Raw genomic sequence first — 25152 nt, forward strand, 5'->3', positions numbered from 1 at the left:
TGGAAGAAACAAACCTGGACGTGGTCATATGCACAAGGTTTCTAGAACTCTAAAGAGAAAAATAGTCTGAGATGTCAGCAAGAAGCCCCGGACATCTGCCAAGATGATCATTGCTGACCTGGCCTCTTCTGTGGTCCGCACAGATTTGTGCCTAAGTAGTGCGTAAGAACATTCCCACGCATAGTATGGGCTGTGGCGTGTTTTTGGCTCTGACTTTGATATCAAACCATTTTTTTTTAATTATTATTATTATTTCAGATAGTGATTTTACCTAACCGTGCACGAGAACAGGTGAGATTTTATCATCACGGGTTACTTATGAGAGTGCGTGTGACCGTGTCCGCACACCTAAGTTTGATTCCAACGCAAGAACGTGGAACCCTGTCTAGCACGGTTGATAAATAAATGAGGCCTCTGGATTTGATGTGTTAAGTAACACAGCTGTGAGGCTCTCCACCATGGTGGGCTTCAGGGCCATTGTCCCAGAACCTCTTTACTCAAAGAGCGGCACATCAAACCAGACTAATGCGTGCACAGGTGAAAGACATTGCTAGAAGCAGAAAACCACATTCAGGTAACCACTTCATCACCTCATCATTGGTCTATGACAGGTGCATATTACTGGTCCATAAGCTAAAAGGAATTTCCTTGGTTTTTCGTTTGATTTTGTTGTCAGGGGAAAAAAAACATTTTGCTCATACTTGTTGCAACGTTGGAATAAATGTCGAATTAAGTACAGAAAATTTGCCTCCTGTTAATGTATTTTATTAGATGGAGAGCGAAAAAGGGCAAATCTTTTAAAATAGGCCTTCCCACTTACATCTGCTTTTAAGCTTTATCAACTCTTAGAAAAATTGGAATTGGCCAGAGTAAAACCTGATTGGTCGATCGCTACTTGGGACAAACGGTTTGAAAATTTCCTGTCAGAGAAAGATAACTGTGATCAATAAAACGTTGTCTTTGTCTTGGTGTCTCAGAACATTGGCGTTCCGAAACACAGAGACAAAGAATTAAAGCGTTGTTTTGGCAGAGGGCTGTCACTGCTCTCGGTGTAAACATGAGAAGACAACAAAGAGGTTTGGTCATAACCGACAGTTTATTGCCATCCTGTTGTCTGTAGGTAGAGCCTGAGATTGGTTCCTGATACAACAATCACAACAACGCAACAAACAACACCAGGCTTGACCGCTCTGGGCCAATATGAGGGCTGCATTACGATGTCAGCACGTCCGTATCCCACAGTGTGTATGTGACATTGCAGATTCCCAATGAGAGGTTGGAGTCAAGGCTTTAAAGTGGAGGATCAGTGAAGATTGCGATTATGCTCCCCAAAACAAAAATAACTGGTTTGAAGGAAATAAGCAAAAGAAAACACTCACTCACACACACCCTCTCTACACACCCGCACACATGCGCACAAACACAAGCAGAGGCAGGTGGAGTGACTTATAAGTTACTCACATGGGCATCTTTCAAATTAATAATTCTATTAATAAGAACAGCAATGACATCCAGAAGGAAAAGTTTGTAAGAGTTAAAATATCAACAAAAGTAGTACATTGAGGAAAGCAAGAGAAAGAAGCTAATCAGAAGCCCCGCCATTAAAACAAAATAAAACAATAAAAAAAGGCTTACATTCTCCATCAGGCCCTGCAGCAGACACAGGTTAGCGGGATTGTCCTATGACTGGCTGAGCTCAGACAGCAAGAGAGACTGATTACTTCACTCTGCTCCACACAATTCTATTTTCATCATCGTTTGTTTGCTGCGTCCCTGAAGAAGATTCCTTACGTTTCGCCTTCAGTCTGGAAAAGTCCCAGGTCGCGGTCCGCAACGCTCCACTCCACTCCTCACTTCCCACAATGAAGACTAACTTGCAACACCCGTTGACGCTTCTGCATAATTTAAAGTCTCCCCCTGATGTGTCCATTGTGTCCAAACATTCAAACCTGACACCATTCCAATTCAAATCATTTTTCTTCTCTTCGGACTCTGCAATGACGAGATAACAGAGCGACGACGGCATTCTCCAGTCTTTGAAGAGCAAGGCTTCAGGCTTCAGAGTAAAAGTGAAGGCATTATCAAGTGTCCATCCGGTTGGCTGCGACCATTCTAGAACTTTGACCTTTCAGATCGTCACCTCGCGTCTCCTTCATACTACATTTCCCAGAATTCCTTCTCGCCTACCTAACCCTTCTCCATCGCATCCACTGTACGTCTCATACTTTTAGCATTACATCAGAATTCCTCCGGCACTCCTGTTTCCAGGGCTTGCCGCAGGCAGAGAAGGCATCCTGTCACAGACTCACCTTCACAAAAAAGTTGTCACAATAAGTCAGGATAAACTTCAAATATACACACAACACTTTGTCTGTCCTCCTATACAGCAGTGTGTTTGTCAGCTCTTTGGCAGAGGGCACACACAGCAGCCTTCTTTGGTTTGTTGTGGTTGCAGCGCTCGGTGGGTTTGGGAGAGACGGCACTAGGAGGAGGCACTTGGCTGGGAGGAGGCCGGTCTCAGCTGCTTCACATAGACAGTCAGAGAGACCTGCCGCAAATGAAACCGCAAAAACAGGATTCAGGTTGTTTTAGCTTTAGGTTGTTACAATTTACAAACTTTATAACGTCACAATTTGGTAATTTGTGTGTGTAATAATTCAAAATCAAACCAAAGTGCCAAGATGGAAAAGTGGAACTACCCAAAGACATGAACGCTGGAAAGGCAAGGCTAACACTTCATCTGGGTTTGTGTGCACCTCTCCACGGAACCGACGAGCCTTAATAAATGAATAGCAATTCATAGTCCCAAGGCTAACTGATTAGCCTTAGCTAGCACGGACCTGTCCGGCTGTCGACGGCTGGTTATCCTCTGCCGTCGACAGCGGCTAGATGGGAAAGAAAAAACCCAAGTGCTGAAAACCCCTCCACTGACAGTTGACACGGAGAACCTAGCTCTTTAAAGCATCTCAATACGGACAAAACGTCAGTGATCAACAAAATCACACTCAGCCAAAATGGTAATACACTTCATGTTGCTTAACGGCACGACAAGACAAGAATAAAAAATAAAAGAATCCACTTTCGCCATCATTTCCGCCATCCCAAACCAATGTGTCGGAAAGCACGCAGACAAACACACGAGCGCTCGCACACGCATCCAGACACACGCTGAGCACAGCGGACCGCCCCGGGTCCAGCAGCCAATGAGAGCTCAGATGGGCGTCTCCCTGTTGTTGTTTTTGAGGTCTGGCGCGCTGAACTGCCGCCTCATCCGGGGCGGCGTGCTGAAGCCCCATCCCACCGGCGGTGGCCCCGCCCCCAGGAAGAGGTCGGCGGGGGGGGGCAGCACTCCGGAGCGCGGCAGGCTGTGGTAGTTGCCGTTGGGTCCTGCCTGGAATGGTGCATTGTGGGCGTTGTAGTACGGGTGGTGGTGGTGCTGATGGTGCTGGTGATGATAATAATGGAAGCCTCCGTCTCTGTCTCTGTCCCTGCTGCCTCCTCCTCCTCCTCTGGCCCCGCCCCTCTCCCCACCCGGGCCCGGCGACACGCCCCTCCTCTGTCTGGGGCGCCCCTGGTGGCCGCCGGCGGGATGCTGCCCGTTGGCGTAGTTGCCGTTGCAGTGGGCGGCGCTGTCCAGGGAGTTGCGGCGCTGGCGGCGCTGATTGTTCTGGTAGAAGCCGCCCTGGTTGCGCTGCTGCTGCTGCTGCTGCTGCTGCTGCCAGCCGTGGTGGGGACTTGGGGTTCGCATGCGAGCGGGCGGAGGCTGGAAGGGGAGGGGCAGGAGGGCGTTTTCCTGGAGATAAGGGGGAGGGGAAGGGGAGGTCTTGCTCTCCGCTGCACCGCCTCCTCTTTCCTCCCTCTTTTCTCCCTCCCCTCCCCCTTCGCCCAGACCCAGGGCCAGCAGGGCGGCGGTGGCGGGGCCCCAGGACAGGCGGTGGGCGGGGTTACTCTTGAAGGGAAATTTGAGCTTGCATTCTTGCGGGGGGATGAAGCGTCCGGTGCCGGGCAGGTGAATGGGGACAACGGGAGGGTTCGGACCTGTGAGGAGGGAAGGGGTGGGGGGGGGGGGCACAGGAAGTGAGATCTGACACCTCCCTCTGGCCAGAATGCGCTCAGAGTATTTTCTAGATTGCTGAACTGATCACCAACCTCAAGATGTTTGACAAAAAGAATTCCAGACAAATAAAATATAAACATTTTTTGTCCTTCTGTCCCGTCAAAATAAACCAAAATTAATTCATTTTGTGTGACAGAATTTAAGGTCCAGCGTAATTGATTTTTATAACACAAGACACTTATAATTTGCTGAGGCTATGACAATACATAACCGTACAGTGGAGAGGTTTTATGCTAGAGCAGGGATGGGCAAACTAGGGCCCGGGGGGCCATATGCGGCCCATTGAAGCTTTTTAATCCAGCCTACCGAACTTTAAGAAGGTCACACAACAGTAAAGTATTAATTCATCTATCTAATCTATCCATCAATAAGTAACTAAGTGCCGCGGGGCTTCAAAGACACATATTTTGTTGTAAATTTGCTTTTGTTCATTTTCACTTGTCATTAAAGCACAGATTTTCTTATCCCAGAAAAGACAAAAAACACTCCATCCATCTGCTGCTGCTCCGGCCCCTCTGTCACATTTTAGAAGCCATTGTGGCCCACCAGTCACTAGTTTGCCCAGGCCTGGGCTACAGGGATGTGATGAATGCTGTATGTCTCTGCCTCAGGTCATTCATTCTCACTGAGAGTTCAAAGCTGAAATGGTGTACATGTGAAGTGAACTTTGAACTAGCTCACTAGAGGAATACGCAACACTGACTCCAGGCTGCGGACTTTGATAAGGAGGCGGGAGTTGAAGGACACCGACCCGTGTTCTGGCTCTGTCCTCGGAGTTTCTTGGTGATGTTCTGCTGCTGCAGGTTCATGATGCGCTGCTGTTCCTGCTTGAGCCAGCGGAGGCGCCCTCTCCTGAAAGCTGGGTCCTCCTCCATCAGCTTCTTGACCCGGACCTCCGGCTGGACGGAGCCGTCGCCGGCCCCGCCCCTGTCTCTATACGACGACGACTCGCCCTCCTCGCTGTTGGCGTCGTCGTCGTCGTCGTCATCGTCCTGTAAAAGGAGAGCATCGAAGTGGGCGTGGCTTCAGTGGGGGAGGTGTGTTCTATTTGTTTGTTCAAGGATCCCCATTAGTTTTCACATTGCGAGGACTATTCTTCCTGGGCTCCACACAAGTAGTTATTGTTATTTCTTTTACCAATGTTTTTTTATGCTGCCTTATTTTATATTTTTCTTATTTGTTTTATATCTGAAACGTTAATGTAATATACTCATTATGTATGATCTTGCTTATTTTTAAGCACATTGAGCTTACGCTCGCTGTATCAAAGGTGCTACAGTATATAAATACATTTGATTTGACTTGGCATGACAAGACATTACAATAATTACAAATGAAACTGGTTGCAGATATTCACCAAAATTCCTAAAATAATAAGTAAAAAACCCAAAACAAAACAAAAACAATAGAAAATAGAAACAAAGTCTGGGGGGTTGGGGTCTGTGATGTGACGGCGACCCACGCAGACGAGTGCAGAAGACAAACCTGGACGGGTATGATGCTCTCCATCTTGATCATTCTGTCCCTCAGGGCCTTGATCTCCTCATCCTTCATGTTGTTCTGCAGCTTCACCTCCTGCGGGCACAATCTCACCGTCAGAACTGGCACGTCACCCACTGCGGCAGCCACGTCGCACGCCAGCGCCTGCAGCACCACACTCACCTCCAGGCTGTCAGTCAGTTTGTCGATGTGAGCCTTCAGGTCGTAAACCTTTTTCTCCTCTCTTACACCACCACCTCCTCCTCCTCCTCCTACTCCTCCTCCTCCTGTCTCTCCACCTCCACTGCCACTGCCTCCGCCTCCGCCCCCACTTCCTCCACCTCCTCCTCCTCCTCCTCCTCCTCCTCCCGCCTCCTCTGCAGGGGGGGTCCTCTCCTCTCCGATGCCAACGGTGTCACAGACGTCCTGGGCCACGCTCTGCCAGCTCTCTTTCTCGCTGGGGTCTTTCTTGGCGTACATGCGGCACAGCTCCTTCATCTTGACGATGGACAGCGCCTCGATCTCCTGCCGCGAGTGGCGGAAGTCACCCAGCGCCACCTGTGGGGGAAAAACACTTTTATGCTTGTGCTGTGCCCTGGGCGACTGCAGCTCAGGAGGTGAACTTGACCCACATTGCGCCGTACGAATGTCAGTGAATGTTGGCTGGTAGTTGGAGGGGTGGTCAGTCTGGCCCAGGGCAGCTGTGGCAACACATGTAGCTCACCACCATCAGTGTGAATGTGGTATGAATGAATAATGGCTTCAATGTAATGCGTTTGGAGTGCTTAGAAAAGCTATATAAATCCAAACCATCCATTTTCAATAGCAGCTTATTCCTGAGCTCAGGGTCAGAGGTCTACTGGAGCCTAACCCAGCTGTCACTGGATGAAGGCAGGGTGACACCCTGGACCTGTTCTCCAGTGTTTAGACCTGCAGTGTTGAGCTTCCAGCAGCACTCAAAACAGATCTGAGTTATCCGATGTGTCATGAGGTTCGACATCTTGATGACAGGCAATTTGCATACGATAATTGTATTTGCGCCCTTTTCTGATATCTATGCAAAAAAAAAAGTATACTTCCAGCACTGGAACGCATTTTTGATCGACATTATTGTTGCTTCTTCAAAAAGGCTCAGTCTACGGTCCTGGGAAAGACAATTCAACTGGAGAGCGAGTGGTAGGGCTCTGCAATGCTTGACAGGAAAAGCAGTCAGAGGCATCGGAAAAGTATCAAACTTTGCTCTGTGGAGGGAAACAAAGAAGGACGACGCTCGAGAAAACCACGCAAAGCAACAACAGTTAAATGATTCAAACATTAAGCCCGGCCTTTTTTAGCAAAAACTGGTCAGGTGTAATTAAAACTGAAATCATGAATAATTCCACAAGTAACTGTCATTTAATGACACATTTTCAACCAACAATGTGACTGATTACAATAGAATTTAGTTTGTAATTAAATTACGTTACCTACGTTAGGTTATTAACTCGTTTCTCCACAACACTGGTGATTAGTGACGTGGAGATGAGGTGTAGTGAAGCATTGCGGCACATTGCCCAAAAGGTATTGATACTGTCAGCACTGTGTCACCATTGCTCAATACGGGCATCTGCTGGATGGTAAACATTATTGCAGGCAACAGAATTGAGCGACTCCACTAACCACTTAACCACTAATCGTAATCCAAGTGTAAAATACCTTCGATATCTTCAAAATGTACAGTCAGTAAATTCAGTGAGTCATGACGTGGAAATCACAGTGAAAGTGTGAATGTGATGTTGCTTCTGTGCTCGTCTTTGAGGCAGGAAGGGTTGTCGTTTTTGTTGCTGCATTTTCTTTCTCCATAAAACTAGATAGCAACACGCTCACTCAAATAAGAATGTTAATATTAAAGAGGTGCAGGGTCCAAGCAATTCCATGCATAAAATGAAAAACGGCCCACTACGCTCAAGTGTCCATCTCAAAATGTTTCATGGTATCACTGACAGCCATCTAGGACCAAGCACAGACGTGGTTCAAACCAAGGAAGATTCTTCTGTGCTTGGTCCTAGAGGTCTGTTAGGGACATACTATTCATTATTATTATGAAGTATTATTATTAGTCTTTCCTTTTGGCAGAAATGCAATTTTTTTTTGTCTTGGTGACAGACAAAACTGTATCAGTCACGTGACTTTTACTTAAAGCGACAGATGCACCGATCAGGGATTTCGCTCTATGAGCGCGACACATGCGCAGACGCATCAGTGTTGCAGGACCCGTCACTACTGGTGACCGTCAATAGGTCGCCCGCTTCTGGGCCGTCTTCAGTGGATTCCCTCAGCAAAGAAATTGATAAAGGAAAAAAAAATTCCTGTTCTTTAATTTTGAAGGGGATTGTGAAGCCGGAGCAGTTGACAACCACTGCATTGGGTTCGAGGGGCAGTTTTTCTGGTAGCCACTAGACACCACACACTGGACACCAAACTACCGCTGCTCCGTTTCCAGTAACTTTCTACTTGGGCAGTACAGCTGCAGTACAGTGCCCTTGTTGTGCTCTGTGTGTTTGGGTTTTAACCTCGTAGCAGATCTCCTTGACGGCCTGCATTCGGAGGTCCTCCATTGTCACCCGTTTGGGATCTTTGCTGATTCTCCTCCTCTGTGGGATCTGGTAGACCCGGAGCGGCTCCCGCCGTTTACCGCTGCTGGGCAGGCCGCAGCGCTTCACGATGGACTGCACCTGGACACAGGCCACACCCACAGGGAAAAGCCCACTTAGCATTCCACACGAGAAAGAAACGCTGCGTACCGAGAGCCCGGACGAGGCAGTGGATGTGGACCCGGACCCGGAGGTGTGCTCACCTTGTTGGCAGGTAGTTTCTCTCTGAGGGAAGAGATCAGCCTCCAGCTCTCCTCACATGAGCGTTTGTCAGAGTCATCGCCACTGTCACTGTCTGCATACTGAGCACACACACACACACACACACACACACACACACACACACACACACACACACACACACACACACACACACACACACACACACACACACACACACACACACACACACGTATATTAGAAAGAACACTCCCCCTCTGATAAAGTGCAATTATTGCAATTTGAGAACGCACCAGTCGATGTTGCTCCAGCAGCAGATCGGCCTCTTCCTTCTCTTTACGGTACTGGATCTCCATATCCTGCAGTCTGAGGTCGCACACGCACGCACACACAGACGCACACGCCATACACAAGGAATGTGAATCTTTGGGTGTCTCCCAATTCGATTCTGAATCTGATTCTTGAGGTCACAAGTTGATTCAAAATCGATTCAGAATTCAACAATTGATACAGTGCACAGTGTGTTAATAATCACGGCATCAAAACAAATACAGTTTGTATTACGTGATTTTCAGATTTTACAGCTGTATCAATTGATTCCAGTGATGTCAACAAAACTACTACCGTACTACTACTGCCCACATTTCTCCTTGAAAGTTACAAAAACTAAACTGTACAAAAACAACACAATTTTCTATTATTTATTTAAAAGTCTAAATTCTCCAGTTTCAATTCTCAGTTCTAAATGAAATTGCCTGAATAAGCTTCGGCTAGTTGAGTCGAGCAGGGAGGGAGGTTCACATTGCTCTGTCAGTTGTCCAATCTAACAAAGCTAACTTTATTTACAGAGTCTTATGACTAACAAAGGAAGCGTTTCCTCTTTATGTGTCAACACACACACAAAACGTGAGGCTTCCAACTGCAGCCTGCTATTGCTGTTGTCTGACCATCACCACCGACCGACCAATCTTTACCTCTTTTCCATCTCCAGTTTGATGTCGATGCCTTGTTTCTCCAGAAGCTCCCTCTGGGCATAGTTCCAGTCCTCTGGCTCCGCCTGCTGCTCGGCAGGAGCGCTGCGCTCTCTCTCCAGCCTCGCTTGCTCCGGGTGGTTGAAGCGGAACACGTGGTTCTTGCCCATGACGATGCGATGACCTGCCACGGACGGAAAGTCCGACGTTAAGCATCCAGCAGGGGATGACTACAGTCCGTGAGGCTGCCTGAGGAGTGTGCACCTTGTTTGAGGATGACTGCTTCAGTGATCTGCTTCCCATTAACATAAGTCTCAGCCCCAATCAATGGCTCCAGAGTGACCACCACTGCAGAGGAAAAACACACACAGCTGCATCAGGGGCGGAGACAAAGGCAGTCATTCAGGCAGAGAAACGCACACATGGTGGCTTGAAGGAGAGGAGTCAACAACGACCGACAGAGGTTGTTGGTTTTTTTTGTTGCACTGTACGTGGCTGTGTACTAAGCAAAGCCTTTCTGCCATAATATCGGCTCCATTTCAACCAAGATCACAGTAGTTAAAGTTCCACTTGACCCTGAATTGTGTCTATTTAACAAGTACTAGCAGCTCGCTAAACAATGCACGACTCAAATTCATGGAAGTCCCCTCTTCTTATTGATAGGTGGTCTTTTAAATATGAAGATACATATTAATACATATTGTCTCAGAAAACACTTTGACACCTTTTTGAAAATTTGGCAGTCATACTTAGACCACACTGTCACATCTCTAACACTAACTAAGTTAGTGTTACTAAGCTGTAAACTAAGTCAATCATGTTTAGTTTAGTCATATTTATTTCAACAACAAAAAAAACCACAAAAAAATTATGCAAATATAACAAATAAAGCCATTCAAGAATGAATAACTAATGTAGCAAAAGAAAACAATAAACAAAAAAAAGACAAAAATGTAAACAAATCCGAAAAGGAGTGAGAAGTAAAAACGTATGTCCTCCCACCCCTCCTGTAACTTACGTTGAGTGAATACTTGCTGCTTTCTATGTATTAAACTATTCTTATATAGAAAATAGTAAGAGTGCTATTTAATTTAATGTAAAATTGTTATGCTCTATAAATATCTGTGTTCACATGTAACACACACCACACACACCACACACACCACACACACACGTGACGCAACAGCATGTTTACACAGTACACAGACACAAAAAAATAATCCAATACGAACACTGAAACACACAGACTCTTAATGCTGTTCACTATATCTTGTGAATATATTTTTGCAATTTTTTTTTATAAAGACCCACGATAAACCCACGATAGAAATACAAAAGCTTTTCATGGTAGAATTCCTCCTTAGTTTTAAAGTTGTATTCTGCCCTCAGAATTATGGCCCCCTTCACTTTCACAAAACAAGTTCTGAATGTTCATTTGTAAAAAAGAATTAAAAAAAAGAAATGGTTCAAAGACTATGTCGGTGAATTTTAATCATTTAGACTGTAGAAATAGTGAAATGCTATGTTCCTGATAGCCGACCTTATGCATGATCCTTATTGCTCCTTTTTGAGAGATGATTAGTGACTGTAATGAACTGTTATACTGTAGATGTTAGCCCAGACTTCAGCACAATAGTAGAGAGTGTGGAGTGACTTATGATCAACATAAGTCACTCTTATTTATGACTGCTGTATTTCTTGCTATTTTGTATTTTACATGTGTAATATGTGGTTTCCAGCTGAGCTTGTCACCAATTGTTACACCGAGGGATTTATTTTCGTGCACTTGCTCAATAGCAAAGCCATCAATTTCTATTTGTACCTATGTGTTTAACCGGCACCTTCCAAAAAAAGTAGAAACTTGGTCCTGCTCACATTTAAAGATAATTTATTCCAGTCAAACCATCATTTCAATTTCTAGAATTCATTGATGTTATTTTGTAATCAATCTAAATTATCACCAGAGCAAAACACATTTGTGCAAAAAGTACCAGATACAGCAGCTTTGATACTTGGCAGATATCATTTATGTCCAGGATAAAAAGTTTTATGTCAATCATTTGTACACATTTAATACACTGACTTTTTTTCTTTTCCTTTTTTTTTTTTGTTCTTCAGGATGTGAGGGATTCCTTCTATTATAGGTTTTGTCTGTATACTTTTGGTATATTGACTGGTTTGTATTTGTTGCATGCATAAAACTGAAAATAACGGAAAAAACCCAAACAATGACCGACAGAGAGTTTGGTACCTGGGCTCATTTCCTCGCAGCTTTTGTAGAGAAAGAAGAAGAAGAGTCACACTGAGCAACCAGCGTGGTGGAGGATTTCACTGGCCGTGTCACACATTTTCTCTCATCTCGTTACCAAATATATTCGCAGTCTGACTTTCACAAACTCATTTGGCTGTTGTTTTTGCTTACAGAACTCAACACGTTCATCACTTTAACAATCTGCTTTTCACGTTGGGCCAAATTCTTCCGAAGCTTCAAACGCAGGCAAAGACTTGCATGTCTGACATTCTGCTGTTTACGCTGACCAGCAGAGGGGAGTAGAAGCACATGTCTGAGTGGAGACACACCCAGGCAGCAGGCGTGTTCAGACAATAAAGGACTATCTTATCAGCAAGCTTGTTTGGATCTATTATTATTGAAAAGGTTATTACAGTCTACACTACTACATGCAAATATGGTTGTCATAGTTTCTCCGTAATTATTACCATATCTCATTGTATAGCATATGATGACACACACATATATATACTGTGTATATATATATATATGACTTTTGTTGCCAAGTTATTAAAATGTTTATTTTTGCATGTACATATATATGTATATATAAAAGCACACACACACACACACACACACACACACACACACACACACACACACACACACACACACACACACACACACACACACACACACACACGCACGCACGCACACGCACACGCACACGCACACGCGCGTGCAGATATATACATATATAAAATGATGTAACAAAAGTAGAATTACATTAAGCAAGAGTTTAGACAGTTATGCATCTCACCTTCTCCCTGTTCATTGGTCTCACTCACAAACACACAATGAATTTCTTTGATGAAGTGACCAGACAACTTGATGTCCACGTCCTGCTGTCCAACCCTGTGACACACAAAGACGTCATCGTGTCCATCAGTCTGACGATCTGATTCATTTGTACTTTTTCATCACTCAGTAAGGGTGAGCGGTTACAAACCTGGTGAAGCCCTCCTTGATGTAGTAGAGCAGACACTCTGACATGAGAGGGTCTTCGTTTAGGTTGACAAGGTGAGGCGTCTGCAACACAAACGTTAGGTTTGGTGCGATCACGGAGAAGTCACACCATTCAAAATTCATCACTTAGGTCTGCTTAGGAGGGTGTTTATGGTTGGAGTTTATGTGAGAGATTGTAGTGTGCATGCCAGGTCCTTTCGGTGGCAATGTGACACTGCAACTCCACAGACATGCGTACAAACAAACAGCTATTTCCTTAAATATGGCAGCACCTCAAAACAATACCAGCAATTGTCTCTTGCCACCTTATGACATAATATTAAGAAAAAAGAAATTCACTAGGAGAATAAAGTTGGAATATTACGAGAACAAAGTGACAGTATTGCAGACTGCCCTTTTTCTTTTCCTTGGTTAATTCTCATAAAATTAGCCAACTACTTCATTCTCATGCTATGATGACTTCATTTCATGCCATTATGACTTCGTTCTTGGAATATTATGATAATAATAATCATAGGATACACAATATGAGCCGTGAAGCCAACTGGACTATCACTTCGTACCGCAACACAAGAGCAAAGAGGTTGACAATTTTCCTTGGTGGAACCCCCGAGTGGGGTCGTTGCAGAGTTTGCCTGCAACAGTGTTGTTGGGATGACTGCATAAATACTGATTACTCCCTAAAAAGTAATTTAATTACTTCTTTGATTACTTTGTTTCATAACTATCAATTACTAATTGCTAATTACTTTAGTTAAAAAAAGAGAGATTAAGTAGCTGTGAGTCTCAGTGCTCTGGAATTCACTTTATAAAGGGAAAATCTTGTAATTCCAAATATTGCCTCTGTCCTCTGCACATTTCACACAACAAACTCATGTACAGCAATGGTGCCTTTTGCATAGCCCATATTGTTAAAATAATCTGCGACATCGTTGTTTTTGGTGGTTTTTCTAAATTCTGTGGATAATAAGACATTTTTAGCTTGCAAAATATTTCAGAAAAGTAATGGAATCGTTACTCGATAAAGTAATTATGGTATAGTTACCATTTTGGCCACAGTAATCCTGTTACATTACTCTGTTATTTAAAAAGTAGTTTAATTACAGTAGTGGATTACTTCGTGATAGATTACTCGCCAACACTGGCCTGCCATGACACCTGAGGCTGTGTTAAGTGAATGAAGGCAGCCAAGACTTAGTGAACTTTGAACTCACTCCTTTTGGTGAGAAGACACCTAGTGTTCCTCCATCCTCCTTGATGGACACACCCATCTCGACAAGGATGGACTCTCTGGGCAAAAGACACACAGACACACAGAACACACACAGGAGAACGACAGAAAGAGACACTTGAGTTTTCCAGTCCTTTGAGTTTTGACCAGCGACACTCTAGTCTGTCCAGCTGGAAGCAGGAGGAAGCAGGACGTTTACCTCTCCAGCCGAATAGATTCCGTCTTTCTCAGCTTCTCCTCCCACGTCTCGTTCAGTTCAGCGATGATCTTTTCCGTCTCCTGCAGCGACACACACACACGTCAGTAGACCTGTCGGCGCGTCCCGGTGCCATCTTTAGGGAGGTGGAGGCAGCATACCAGCAGCATCTCCGCCGCCTCCTCCTTGCTGATGTTCTCTGTTGCCTGGGCATCTTCTTCGTCCTCGATCACATGGTCCACAGGGGTGTCACCGGCTGGCAGCGGCGGCACAGCGTCCGAGGGGCGAAAGGACAGAACTCAAGTGGGATGAGAAAGGAAGAAGAAGAACAGAGAGCAAAAAGAAAGTCATCAACTGGCTCACGATCTAACGCACTCAGCAGTTACCTCATTTCCCTATGAACTCTTAATGCACATTAAAAAGTTCCTCAAACTGGACATTTTTTCACTTGCTTAAGGTGGCGTTTGCATTTTTCAAATCTGAGATGTTTAATACATTATAAACAGATTAGCATTATTTGCATCCAACCACTCAACAGAAAATGAACGTTTATCATTTTTAGACTGACATTTTAACGGAAAAGTGTTTAATAGTACGAAATAGAGACTATGGAATTCTATCAATCCTAGTGTTAAGTGTTTTGGTCAGGTTTTTGCCCACTTGAGCTCTAAAATGCACACACCTGGAGGGGCGGAGTCATGCGTAGACGCAATCCCATTGGCTGTGAGTGCGAGCTGCAGAGGGGAGGGGGCCACACCTGCAGTGGCCAGGGAGCCGTTGTTGATGACTGGAGGAGACAGACAGAGAAAGCTTCAGTTTTCTTAACAAGGCACAATTCCTGAGCTGCTGGTATGTAAAGACCAGCTTTGAGTGTGCACACACACACACACACACACACACACACACACACACACACACACACACACACACACACACACACACACACACACACACACACACACACACACACACACACACACACACAGTTGCTGTTGTCCGTAACCCCCGCCCTTCACCCCAACAACATACTGCACATAGACATACCAGGCATGCCGTGTTAAAATAACCCCTCTGCTACCAGGGATACACAACACAACAGCATGGCGGTGGCTAACTTGCCACAGAGTAGACACAGACGACACCTGAGCGTTCAACAACAACAACAACAAAACAGTCAGGTATACGTGTGACACACCGGCCTGATCCAGCAGCTCCTGCAAGCCCTGAGAGAACAGCAGGTTCCTGAGCCGCTGCACCTCGGCCTTCAGCTCCCTGATCAGCTTGGCATTGGGATCCTCGTTGATCACGGCATTGCAGCGGATCTGTTTGGCCCGGTCAGCATATCTGCAAGGAAAAAAACACACACACCGGGCTCAGAGTTGACATGGACGCACGTAGCATTTGCCGGTGGATCCCACGAGAGGAGGCGAGTCTGGAGTTTTACCGCAGAGTGCTCAGTGTTTCTTCGTAGTTTATGTCAGCAGGACTTAAAGCAGCAATCATGGCCGTCCGGGAGTTTCCTCCTGGAAGATAAACTTCCCGTTACTGAAAGTAAGAGCAATCTACACAGCATCCATGGTATTGATTTTCCTGTCCTCACCAATATCTGTATTCCCAAGTTAAGACACTTAGCATTGGGGAGTCTTCTTACAACTGTCATTTGAGCACTGACTTAGTTCAGTGTTTGTGGCCTACAACCTCTGTCAGGTCATTGATAAGCGCTACTTCACTTTGTCTTTCGAGGATTGGGATTTTTTTTGCTGTAGTCACGATGCGTCTCTCACCCAGGTTTTCTTTTAGCAGCCACGTGAGAACAGAGTCTCGGTAGGGGATGAAGTCACTTTTCCTCTTCTTGTTGTTCTGCTGTAGATGGCAGCAGGGGGCAGCATTTTCAGAGACAGAATGAGGCAAACTCATTTCCTGACATCCTTTAAAAATCAATGAACCTACCATCTCAGCCAATGCTGAAATCACTTTTCCCAGTGTGGTCAGAGATTTGTTGATATTTGCTCCTTCCTGCCAAACAATTAGCAAGCAATTAGCTTGTGATACAAAGTGCAGCGTACAAAGAAACAATAAAGTTAATGACCACAAATATATTTGTCACCTTAAGCCGAGTTCCCTTCGCCCCCGAGGAGTCAGCCCGCTCACTTCCCGCCAGGTCCACCAGGCTGATCTTACTGACCTGCACATTTCATCAATTAGACTCATTTTGTGTACTGTGACTGAAGACAAGCTTTTTGAAGAGTAAACACACCTTCTCAGTGTCCAGGCCGGTCATCTGGTCTCGTCGTTTTTGGGTGAAGACAATGGTGAAGACGGCATGGGACCTGGAGGACGTCTCATTCATGTTTGTGGCTGCCACCGTCCTGCAAGGGGCAACCAATTAGCCATTAATAATGCATCCATGGGAACTGTCATTTAGCGGAACAAATACTCTTGGAAAAATAGTTTGCATTCACATGGAGGATGTTTGAGGAAATTGAAAAGCAGCAACAACAGAAGTGGAGCTGGTCTCACTGAATGAGTCAGCATCAGTTCTCACTGTGGCATTGCTGTAACTGAGCCATTTAGCCTGGTTTCTATAATGCATTTCAACTGTCATGTTTACACTTCCATACATTCCTTATGTTTTCTTTTAATGTGGTGCTTCCTGTGTTGACCAGGACACTATTGCCAGAAAGATCAAGTGTGACTTTACTGGTCAACAAAGCTTGACTGTTGTTCTAGTGGCACAAACTCTAGCAAAGCAAAATAACAAACTCACTTCAGCGTTACACAGTTGTCAAATATATCCATAACATTACTTGAATTAAAACCGTTTATCTATACAAAAGCATTTGTGAAGACAAAGCTATGCTACACGCATGAGGTGATCATTTTCATTTGGTGAACAACCTGAGGCAATCAGTTCTTGCTGGCTTCTGATTTTAACCAACTAAAAAAAAAGTTGTTTTAAAATGACACAACGACATTGTTAGACTGCTCCTGCTGTAGACATCATTTCCATCCCCCCACATTCTGCACCATAGCATCAGCTGTAAACAAGTTAAACAGTTCATTCAACTGTTATAACTGTAGTACTGTAACACTAGGACGCACTGACCGAGCTTTGTTGCCAGCGTCCATCAGGTCCCGGATGTCTGTGAAACCAGTCACAGCCAGTTTGGACAGGTCCTCCACATAGGGACCCAGGATGGGGTGCTCACGAACCCTCAGAGTCCCCTGAGACTTTGGGTTCAGCAGGTCGCGGACCCGCTCACAGTAGATCTCCATGTAGGACACCTAGAGGTGGACGAGGCGGCTGTAAGACACTGGGACTCCCTTGAAGGACTTGGCTCAGTCGACATAGTGCAGCCTTCTTACCTCCACTGAGTAGGTCAGGTCAGGATCTGAGTTCTGTCCCGCTCTCTGGAACAAGTCCTCGCAAAGCTAGATGAAGATACAGAGTTTAATGTTAGCAAAAAACCGAATAAATCAACCCTAAAACGTCTTCTTTTTATTGTTTAATGGCAATAACAACTTTTTCAAGTTTTAAAGAGTAGAAGAATGTATTAACATAACCACCCTGCAGGCTTCCTCCATCAGCAGGAAGTTAAATAAAGTCAGACAAACAAGACATTCAGAGGGAACGCACCGGTTCAGTTACCGGCTGGTTTTGTCTTACTTAAAAACACTCGGGCGATGCCAAAACATTAACATGAGATTTCTGATGAACTATTGGTGCCCCAGGCTGAGGGAGCGTGAACACCTGTGGAATGATTCCCTCCTGGCCAGGTTCCTGTTTGCCCATCATGGTGTAGCTCTTTCCTGCCCCTGTCTGTCCATACGCAAAAATGCACACGTTGTATCCTACAACAGCAAAGAAATTAATGTTGGACTTTAGATTTTCATTGAAATTACAAGTCCACCTGCATGTAAAACAACATGTGTGGCATGTGCAACCTAAGCATTATGGAGTCATGGTGCCGTTCCAGCTCATCGCTTGCTGCTGAGATGCTAACACTTTACCTTCGAAGGCATGGAGCAACATCTCCTCCCCGATGTCCTGATACACCTGCCGCTGATTGGCAAAGTCAGGGTCGTCCGTCTGCGTATGCACACACACACACACACACACAAACACAAGCATTACAAGTGTCCATCAGCACTCTGTCTCTGCATCTCTTATAACAGCTGGTGGGCGAGATTGATCACCGTTGTGTGCGACCAGTAGGAGTAGTCGAAGGTGAAGTTCTTGATGCCGTCTTTTGGCTGCTTGGGGTTGGTGATACCTGCCGAGAAGAAACGGCGGTTACAGGTTTCAGGTGACACGGAGCGACGACGGAGATGCGAGTCGGTTTTATTTGGCGGATCGGTCCGACTTATTCGAAAAATCTGGCTGCGTGAGTGAAAGGAGTGTGTGAGGAGAGCCACATTGTTTTATGGTTTTTCTTTTAGTTTTTGTTTAACATCCAGTGCAACAAGCTGAAGGTGAAGCGCGGCTACCACTTCCAGCCGTCGTTAACAGATGTCTAAATAGAGCGATGGTGAAGGATGGTGAGGACCCTCGTACGGACAAAAACAGACCCCGTATAAATAACTCCAGGGTCACGTGATGCCCAGAGGCATGTTGGGAGTGCTGAGGCTAAGTGCTGGCAGTAGCCACCAATCTCTGCAGCTTAAAGAGACAGTGGCGGTCCAGAGAAGAGTGTGTGTGTGTGTGTGTGTGTGTGTGTGTGTGTGTGTGTGTGTGTGGACACATCCTTACAGGTGGTATTTCCCTGCATCTGGATCACACACTTTGCGTTGCGGCCCGTCTCCCGCAAGTTGAACGGCCGGACTCGCACGGCCACCTTCACCGAGGCCCCTGCCATGCTTGTAGCTCCGCCCGCTACACCGCCCACTCAACCTGAAGGGGAAAGACTGCGAGAGGAAGGAACCAGTGTTAGAATGCACGGAGCACCATGGGAGACGGAGGCTGTGACGACTCCATGCATCAGATCAGAAGTGACTCCTCTTGTTGCCTGCTGTGTTTTTCATTTGTTTCTCTCCAAATCAGGATCAGGTTTTGATCACCCCCCCCCCCGACCGCCCCTTGACTCTCTCTCTCTCTCTCTTTCCCTCTCCATCCCTCCCTCCCTTCCTTTGCTCCAACCACATGTCTCCTCTAGTTTTCCAGCCTCCACCCATTCATTTTATGGGCTCCTCTCATTCCTGCCATTTTCTAGCCATCCAGTTCTTCATTTTTCCACTGGTGGGTTTTCCTGTCCTTCCTCTCAGCTACTCTCCTCCTTCTCACTCCCTTCTTCGCCTTCTGGAACATTTTCTTGAACTCTTTCACCCTCCTTCTCTGCACTGTCCTTCAAATTCTCTCTGTCTTTTATTTGTTTCCACCATTCATTAATTCTGTCGTGCTTCAGTTAATTTCCCTCTCTCTCTCTCTCTCTCTCTCTCTCGCTGTCTTTACATCTCTCTCTTCTGTGTATTGTGTGCACACGCATGTGTGTGTGTGTGTTTGTCTTTGTTCCCTGGCCACCACAGAAACCCAGCTGTCTCCTATTCAACTCGTTTTTGAGCCGTCCTTCCCCTTTTCATCTTTACCTGTCCTCCCTGTCATTTATCTCTCCGTCGTCTCTCTGTCTCACTGGTAGCCTATGTGAAACGCCCACACCTTGGGCAACACACACACACACACACACACACACACACACACACACACACACACACACACACACACACACACACACACACACACACACGGCAGTCCTGTTCAGCTGCTCCGTGTTTGTGTGGACAAGGTGGGTGGACCTCTGTTCACCCAGGAGAATGGACCAATCGGAGGGGACGGCTTGCACATCACTCAGCCACCGCTGAAAATAGTCCCCGACAAACGCGCAATTTCCTCCTTTGAAGCAGCTGTTTGGAGTTTTAGTCCAATAAACGCTTTATCTACTTTATTCCATCTCCCATAAAGCCTCCAGTGAATTGTACAGTCATTTGAACCAGATTGCCGCGGATCATTAGGTTGGCTTCAAGATAAGCGCCGCGGGCAGGACGGGATGAAAACATCAAAGGTCGCAAAACTTTAAGGCCAGGCGTCTGAAACAACAGCTCCAACTAAGCTGCCGGGGAAACCGAAAAAGAAAAATGACATCAGGGCAGCTGAACACAGCAGCACCGTTTGCATCCTGTAGACATCGGCGGAGTATTTCAGGTATGAGCCAGGGAGCGGTGGAGTAACACGGACAACAATCAGCAGGTCGTGATGCAAAGTGGGCGCAGTGCAAGGAAAACCATAAGAACAACAGCAACATCAACTACAGTGAGTGTGCATGAATCAGGCCCCAGAGAGAAGCTGCTGCATGCAGCTACACTCTCTGTTAGCATTATCCCTGTTTGCAGCTGCAGAGAGCGAGTGGGAGGAGTCAGAGGCCAGGTTCGTCCCAGGAAGGGATTTTACAAGGCTGCCTTCAGGATCAGGAAGACCGGGGTCTACAGGACGCTGATGACAAAGTGATGGCGCAGCAAAAAAAGAAAGGGAATGTTTTGCCATCTGCCCCTGTTTAGACAGCAGTTCCTTCCACCAAAAACCAGGGCTGCTTGTGGGAAGATAAACCAGAACACGTTCAGTCGCTTTGATTGGCTTTCACTCGGCTTTGAAGGGCTTCACCAGATGCTAGCGACCACAAGCGGGTGCGTCTTGCAGTTCCCCGGCAGTCGCCGGAATTAAAACATGTGAAGCAGAAGCACCCGGTAAACACACACTGCGGCGCCGCAGACACACACCAAGAGCAAAAGGGACAGGAGGAGAGAACAAACGCACACATCACACTCATGTGTGCGTTTGTTCTGTCAACAAGGCTTTTAATCAAACAGAAGACATCAGGAGCAGTGTGGTGGAGCCACATGTTGACTGTACACTCATCTCAGCGCGTGTGTGTGTGTGTGTGTGTGAGGTGAGTGAGCAGACTGCATACCACAAGGAAAAAATGCTGACATCACAGTTGAGGCATCCACGCAGAGAGGGAGCGAGAGAGAGAGAGGGAGAGAGAGAGAGAGAGAGAGAGAGAGAGAGAGAGAGAGAGAGAGAGAGAGAGAGAGAGAGAGACAGAGAGAGAGGGAGACAGAGAGAGAGACAGAGAGAGAGCGAGAGAAACTGAGAGAGACCGAGAGAGAGAGAGAGAGAGAGAGAGACAGAGAGAGAGGGAGACAGAGAGGGAGACAGAGAGAGAGCGAGAGGGAGACAGAGAGGGAGACAGAGAGAGAGACAGAGAGAGAGACAGAGAGAGAGAGACAGAGAGACAGAGAAAGAGAGAGACAGAGAGAGAGTGCTTACACTGACTTACATTTATTACATTTTCAATTCTTACACAAAGTCTGAACCCAAACACAATAACCTACTGCTCACCTCAACACAAACACCACCTCTAAACTGAAGCCCTCACCCTAAATTTCTACTAGAATGTTGGAAGTGCAAAGTTTTTTAACTTTTCTAGTTTTAAAAAAATGTATTCCGGAGTTCACACTGTTATGTTTACAGAAGCGCGCAGTGAGACGGTGGTATCCTGAAACACACCGGTCTAACAGGACTGGCTGGCTGCTAATAGCTAATCTAATCAGCTGTGTTAACAGGTTGTTGAGACAAAGATGGCAAAACAGACAGTCAGCCACACAGACAGTCAGACCGACAGACAGTAAGACCGACAGACAGTCAGACAGACAAACAGACAAAGAGCAACAGGTTTCACGTGTCAAACTCGAGCTTTCTGTCACTGTGCTGGAACTCTGCTGACAAAAATTGTCACAGAAACACGCAAACTTTGCAGGCACTCGCACACCGACTTTGGCTGTAAATATTAAGCCAATCGGATCAAGTCAAGCAGATGGACAATGGTGTTCGCTACTCGCTAGTGTTGTCTGCTGAATTTGGAGAAATCGTTTCTGGTTTATAAAGTGTTGCAGTGCTACATGGAGTTACATTACGTTCACAATAATGGAACACACTGCTATTCAAATACGGAGGACACAAGGTCCCATCATTCAAATCTCCTGAGTGATCACTTATGGATTGGTGAATGACAAGTGACTGACACACAACCACAGTCAAGGAATTCCTATGCAGGTCAATTTTTGTTCGGAATGTGATTTTGAAAACATGCGCGCGCACGCACGCACGCACCTAAAGATAACCACTGGCCTGCCGTGACAGCCCTGTTCTGTAAAAAACAAGTTTATATTTGCTCCCCCCCGCGACACCATTTGAGATGGACGACCGAGTCACATGACCGTCAGCTTGCAATGATACCTTCACAGACTGTGGGAAACATCAACAAACAGTAACACATGGGTACTAGCAGAGAGATAGCACACCAAGTCTCCCACTATGGCACGACGGACAGAGAGTGGAGAGTTCACCTACTCAAGTGTTTCCACGTTATCCTCCATTACAGTCCTCAAGCTGCTTGATCAGTCCAAGTGACCAGTAACACACTGACAGACTCAGGCTTATTTACCTTCTAACCCTGACTGCTGTCTCACTAGCTCCGCCTGCTCCTGATGGCATGACATGCACTGAGAACAAAGGTGAATGGTGACAATACAAAATCATTATTTTTCACATATACATATAAAGTTCCTATTGTGCTCCTATCACAGAAGGACTCACAACCACACACAGGCACAATGAGCTCAGGTTCCAACCCAGATCAAATCAACGTGAGTCTTACTGTTCATCCACTTCCTGTGTGACCATGACCACACCCCTCTAAACAATAGCCAGCAGTCACTATGTCATCATTACAGCCTGATCATGAACTGCTGCTAATGCACAGATTTAAAATTCACTTAAGTGCAATGTTGATGTTGAACTAAATAAACTGAACTGTGTTATTGGATCCATCCCAGGAGAGAACTTCCCCATACAGACAAAAACTCTCAGGAGCTGACTGCAAACACGAGAACAGAAGCCAATGGCGTGTATTAACACAGAGATAACATAAAGAGGGAGTGTTCACTTATAGGAGCCATCAGGTGATGGCACACACACACACACACACACACACACACACACACACACACACACACACACACACACACACACACACACACACACACACACACACACACACACACACACACACACCACCTCAAACCACACAATGCAATACATTATCCCATTTTCTGTGCAGAGGAAGTTCGCATTAGGGAAAACTTCCTGGTCACTGGAATGTGCCAGACAACTTTTGTTTACATGAGCATGGTATGGATACTGCCCCAACTCATGACAATCAACATTGTCAATTAAAAAAAAACAAAACCACAAAAAAAAAAACATGCAAGTACAAAAACATATGGCGCAAAAAAATGTATTTTGAAAGTTCACCATGGAAATCTGAATGTATAGCTATGTGTCTGCAAAGCCGGGACATATCTTTTTAAATTTCCTAGCTGTTTGACAACTATTTCAAACATACTTTACTGTATTTACTGAAAAATAAGTGTAAGTGAACAACGTGAGTAATCTTCAAATAAAAAAAAAAATCATGTTTCACAGCCTTGGTGTAATACCAGCCAGTATTCATCCCTTTTCACTTCTTTCTTCTTTTTTTGTACTTCGGTGCGGTCATATAACACGTTCTATTCGTGATGTTTTTCTTTTTTTAGTTCAAGTGTGTAATCAGACTTTAAACTGTCAGCCAACCTTAACGAACAACTGTCCCTGGACACTATATGAAGACCAGAACGGCTAGCTTAGCCACGTGCTAAAAGTCAATGACAGAGTTACATAACAAAAAGACGATTCATCTTCAGTGACTGTAGTTTACTGAAAGTTCAAAGTCGTGAAAAGACACGGCAATGTACTTTTACTGCCGACCGCATTGAGGTACGTTACGGTGCATTCTGTTACCTCAGCGGGGCAAGGAGCACGGGGAGTCTCGTTGGAGGACACGCACTCGCCGGGACCGTTCACACGGTGCCCATAGCCCCGAGGCAGAGGACGAGCTAGCGGCCGGAGGGGGAGGTAGGTTGCTGGAGCCGGTGCTGGATTCAGGCCTCGGCTTTGAGGAACAACACAGGCAGAGAGAGCCGTAGAGTCAGAGCGCTCGGTGGGGGGCGCTGCTGTCACAACCGACACATGAACTAAAAACAAAGTTTTTCCAACACTTACGAATGTCGTGTCCTCGGGTGTAACGGAGCCGGCTTCGTCTGGGGCTGACGTCACCAGCGGCAGTTGTCTCTTCTTCTTTTTTTTGGAAGAAAAAAAAAAGTTACCGAAAGGAAAAGTGATCCGGTGGGACGAAGTCAAGGGAAGCGGAGGCCGCCGCTGACCGCTGAATCACGGCAGACCTGTCCAGCCAGACTCTCCGCTCCACCCCGGCCCTGTTGGTGCTCTTGGTCGGGGTGACGTCGTGGATGATATCCACACCCGAAAACACTTTTAAGCGGGGTGTTAAGTTTGTGGAAAGTGGGAAAATAAGGAAAGAACCAGAGGGGAAGAGGAGCAGGAGGCCGGCCGATGGTATGGCCGCGCGGCGGGTGAGAGCGAGTGCGTGCGTGTGAACGCGAGCGCGCCCCCGCGACGAAGGGAGTGCGGTTCCGTCATCCCCGCCCATACCCAGGGTGGGGGAGTCACCGCCCTGCAGAGCCAGTTCTCTTTTATGTGTCCTGACACCTGGCGGTTCCGCACAGTACTGTGAACAAAAGAACATGGGTGCGGTGAAATTGTACATGGGGGAAAAAACAAAAGCAAAAGATTACTTTGACCTAATGACTCTATAGGTGACTTTATAGTTGGACTTGATGGAGCTGTTTCAAACACAACTTCTCGTTCTGGAAGATCATCATTTAATTGATTCTCTTTCAGAACTGGGTTTTGTAAGCATTCCTAAACGAAAACATGTCATTTGCCAACTATTCACAATTTTTGGCACTGTACAAGAATTCTACAACAACCAGGGAGGTAAGAAAGTAACACCAGTGGCGGGCCGTGCATTCCATCCACCACCAGTGACGTCAAATTTAGTCCACCCTAAATAAATACTCCTCACAAAATCCTAAATATGACACAACAGCTCCAGAATCCATACAGAATCACACTTACACGTTA

At 46.0% G+C, this 25152-nt stretch overlaps 1 protein-coding gene across 3 annotated transcripts; it reads right to left on the minus strand.

Annotated features, from left to right (window-relative positions):
• Positions 1-1073: 1073 nt before the first annotated feature.
• LOC142894121 (kinesin-like protein KIF1C) lies at positions 1074-24618 on the minus strand. 3 transcript variants are annotated; one of them, XM_076035277.1, is made up of 29 exons: positions 24214-24618; positions 23953-24103; positions 18814-18968; positions 18261-18337; positions 18075-18153; positions 17815-17915; positions 17430-17495; positions 17170-17348; positions 16321-16432; positions 16171-16248; positions 16014-16079; positions 15848-15926; positions 15508-15586; positions 15259-15407; positions 14746-14850; positions 14225-14340; positions 14067-14146; positions 13851-13926; positions 12620-12699; positions 12431-12525; positions 9645-9728; positions 9384-9564; positions 8703-8775; positions 8433-8531; positions 8149-8310; positions 5780-6154; positions 5609-5692; positions 4869-5109; positions 1074-4038 (listed from the first exon to the last, which is right to left on the minus strand). In XM_076035277.1, exons 3-29 carry the CDS (start codon positions 18917-18919, stop codon positions 3212-3214), a joined length of 3849 nt encoding a protein of 1282 aa, XP_075891392.1. In that variant the 5' UTR covers positions 18920-18968; positions 23953-24103; positions 24214-24618; the 3' UTR covers positions 1074-3211. The 3 variants fall into 3 exon arrangements, with proteins under 3 accessions (XP_075891392.1, XP_075891390.1, XP_075891391.1); XM_076035275.1 differs by having other exon boundaries at positions 14225-14361; XM_076035276.1 differs by having other exon boundaries at positions 4869-5099; positions 5602-5692; positions 14225-14361.
• Between the last annotated feature and the right edge of the window lie 534 nt (positions 24619-25152).

The sequence above is a fragment of the Nelusetta ayraudi genome, unplaced genomic scaffold (genome assembly GCF_046127955.1).
Source record: "Nelusetta ayraudi isolate G7.1 ecotype Tasmania unplaced genomic scaffold, CSIRO-AGI_Nayr_v1 ptg000042l, whole genome shotgun sequence".
Taxonomy (NCBI): domain Eukaryota; kingdom Metazoa; phylum Chordata; class Actinopteri; order Tetraodontiformes; family Monacanthidae; genus Nelusetta; species Nelusetta ayraudi.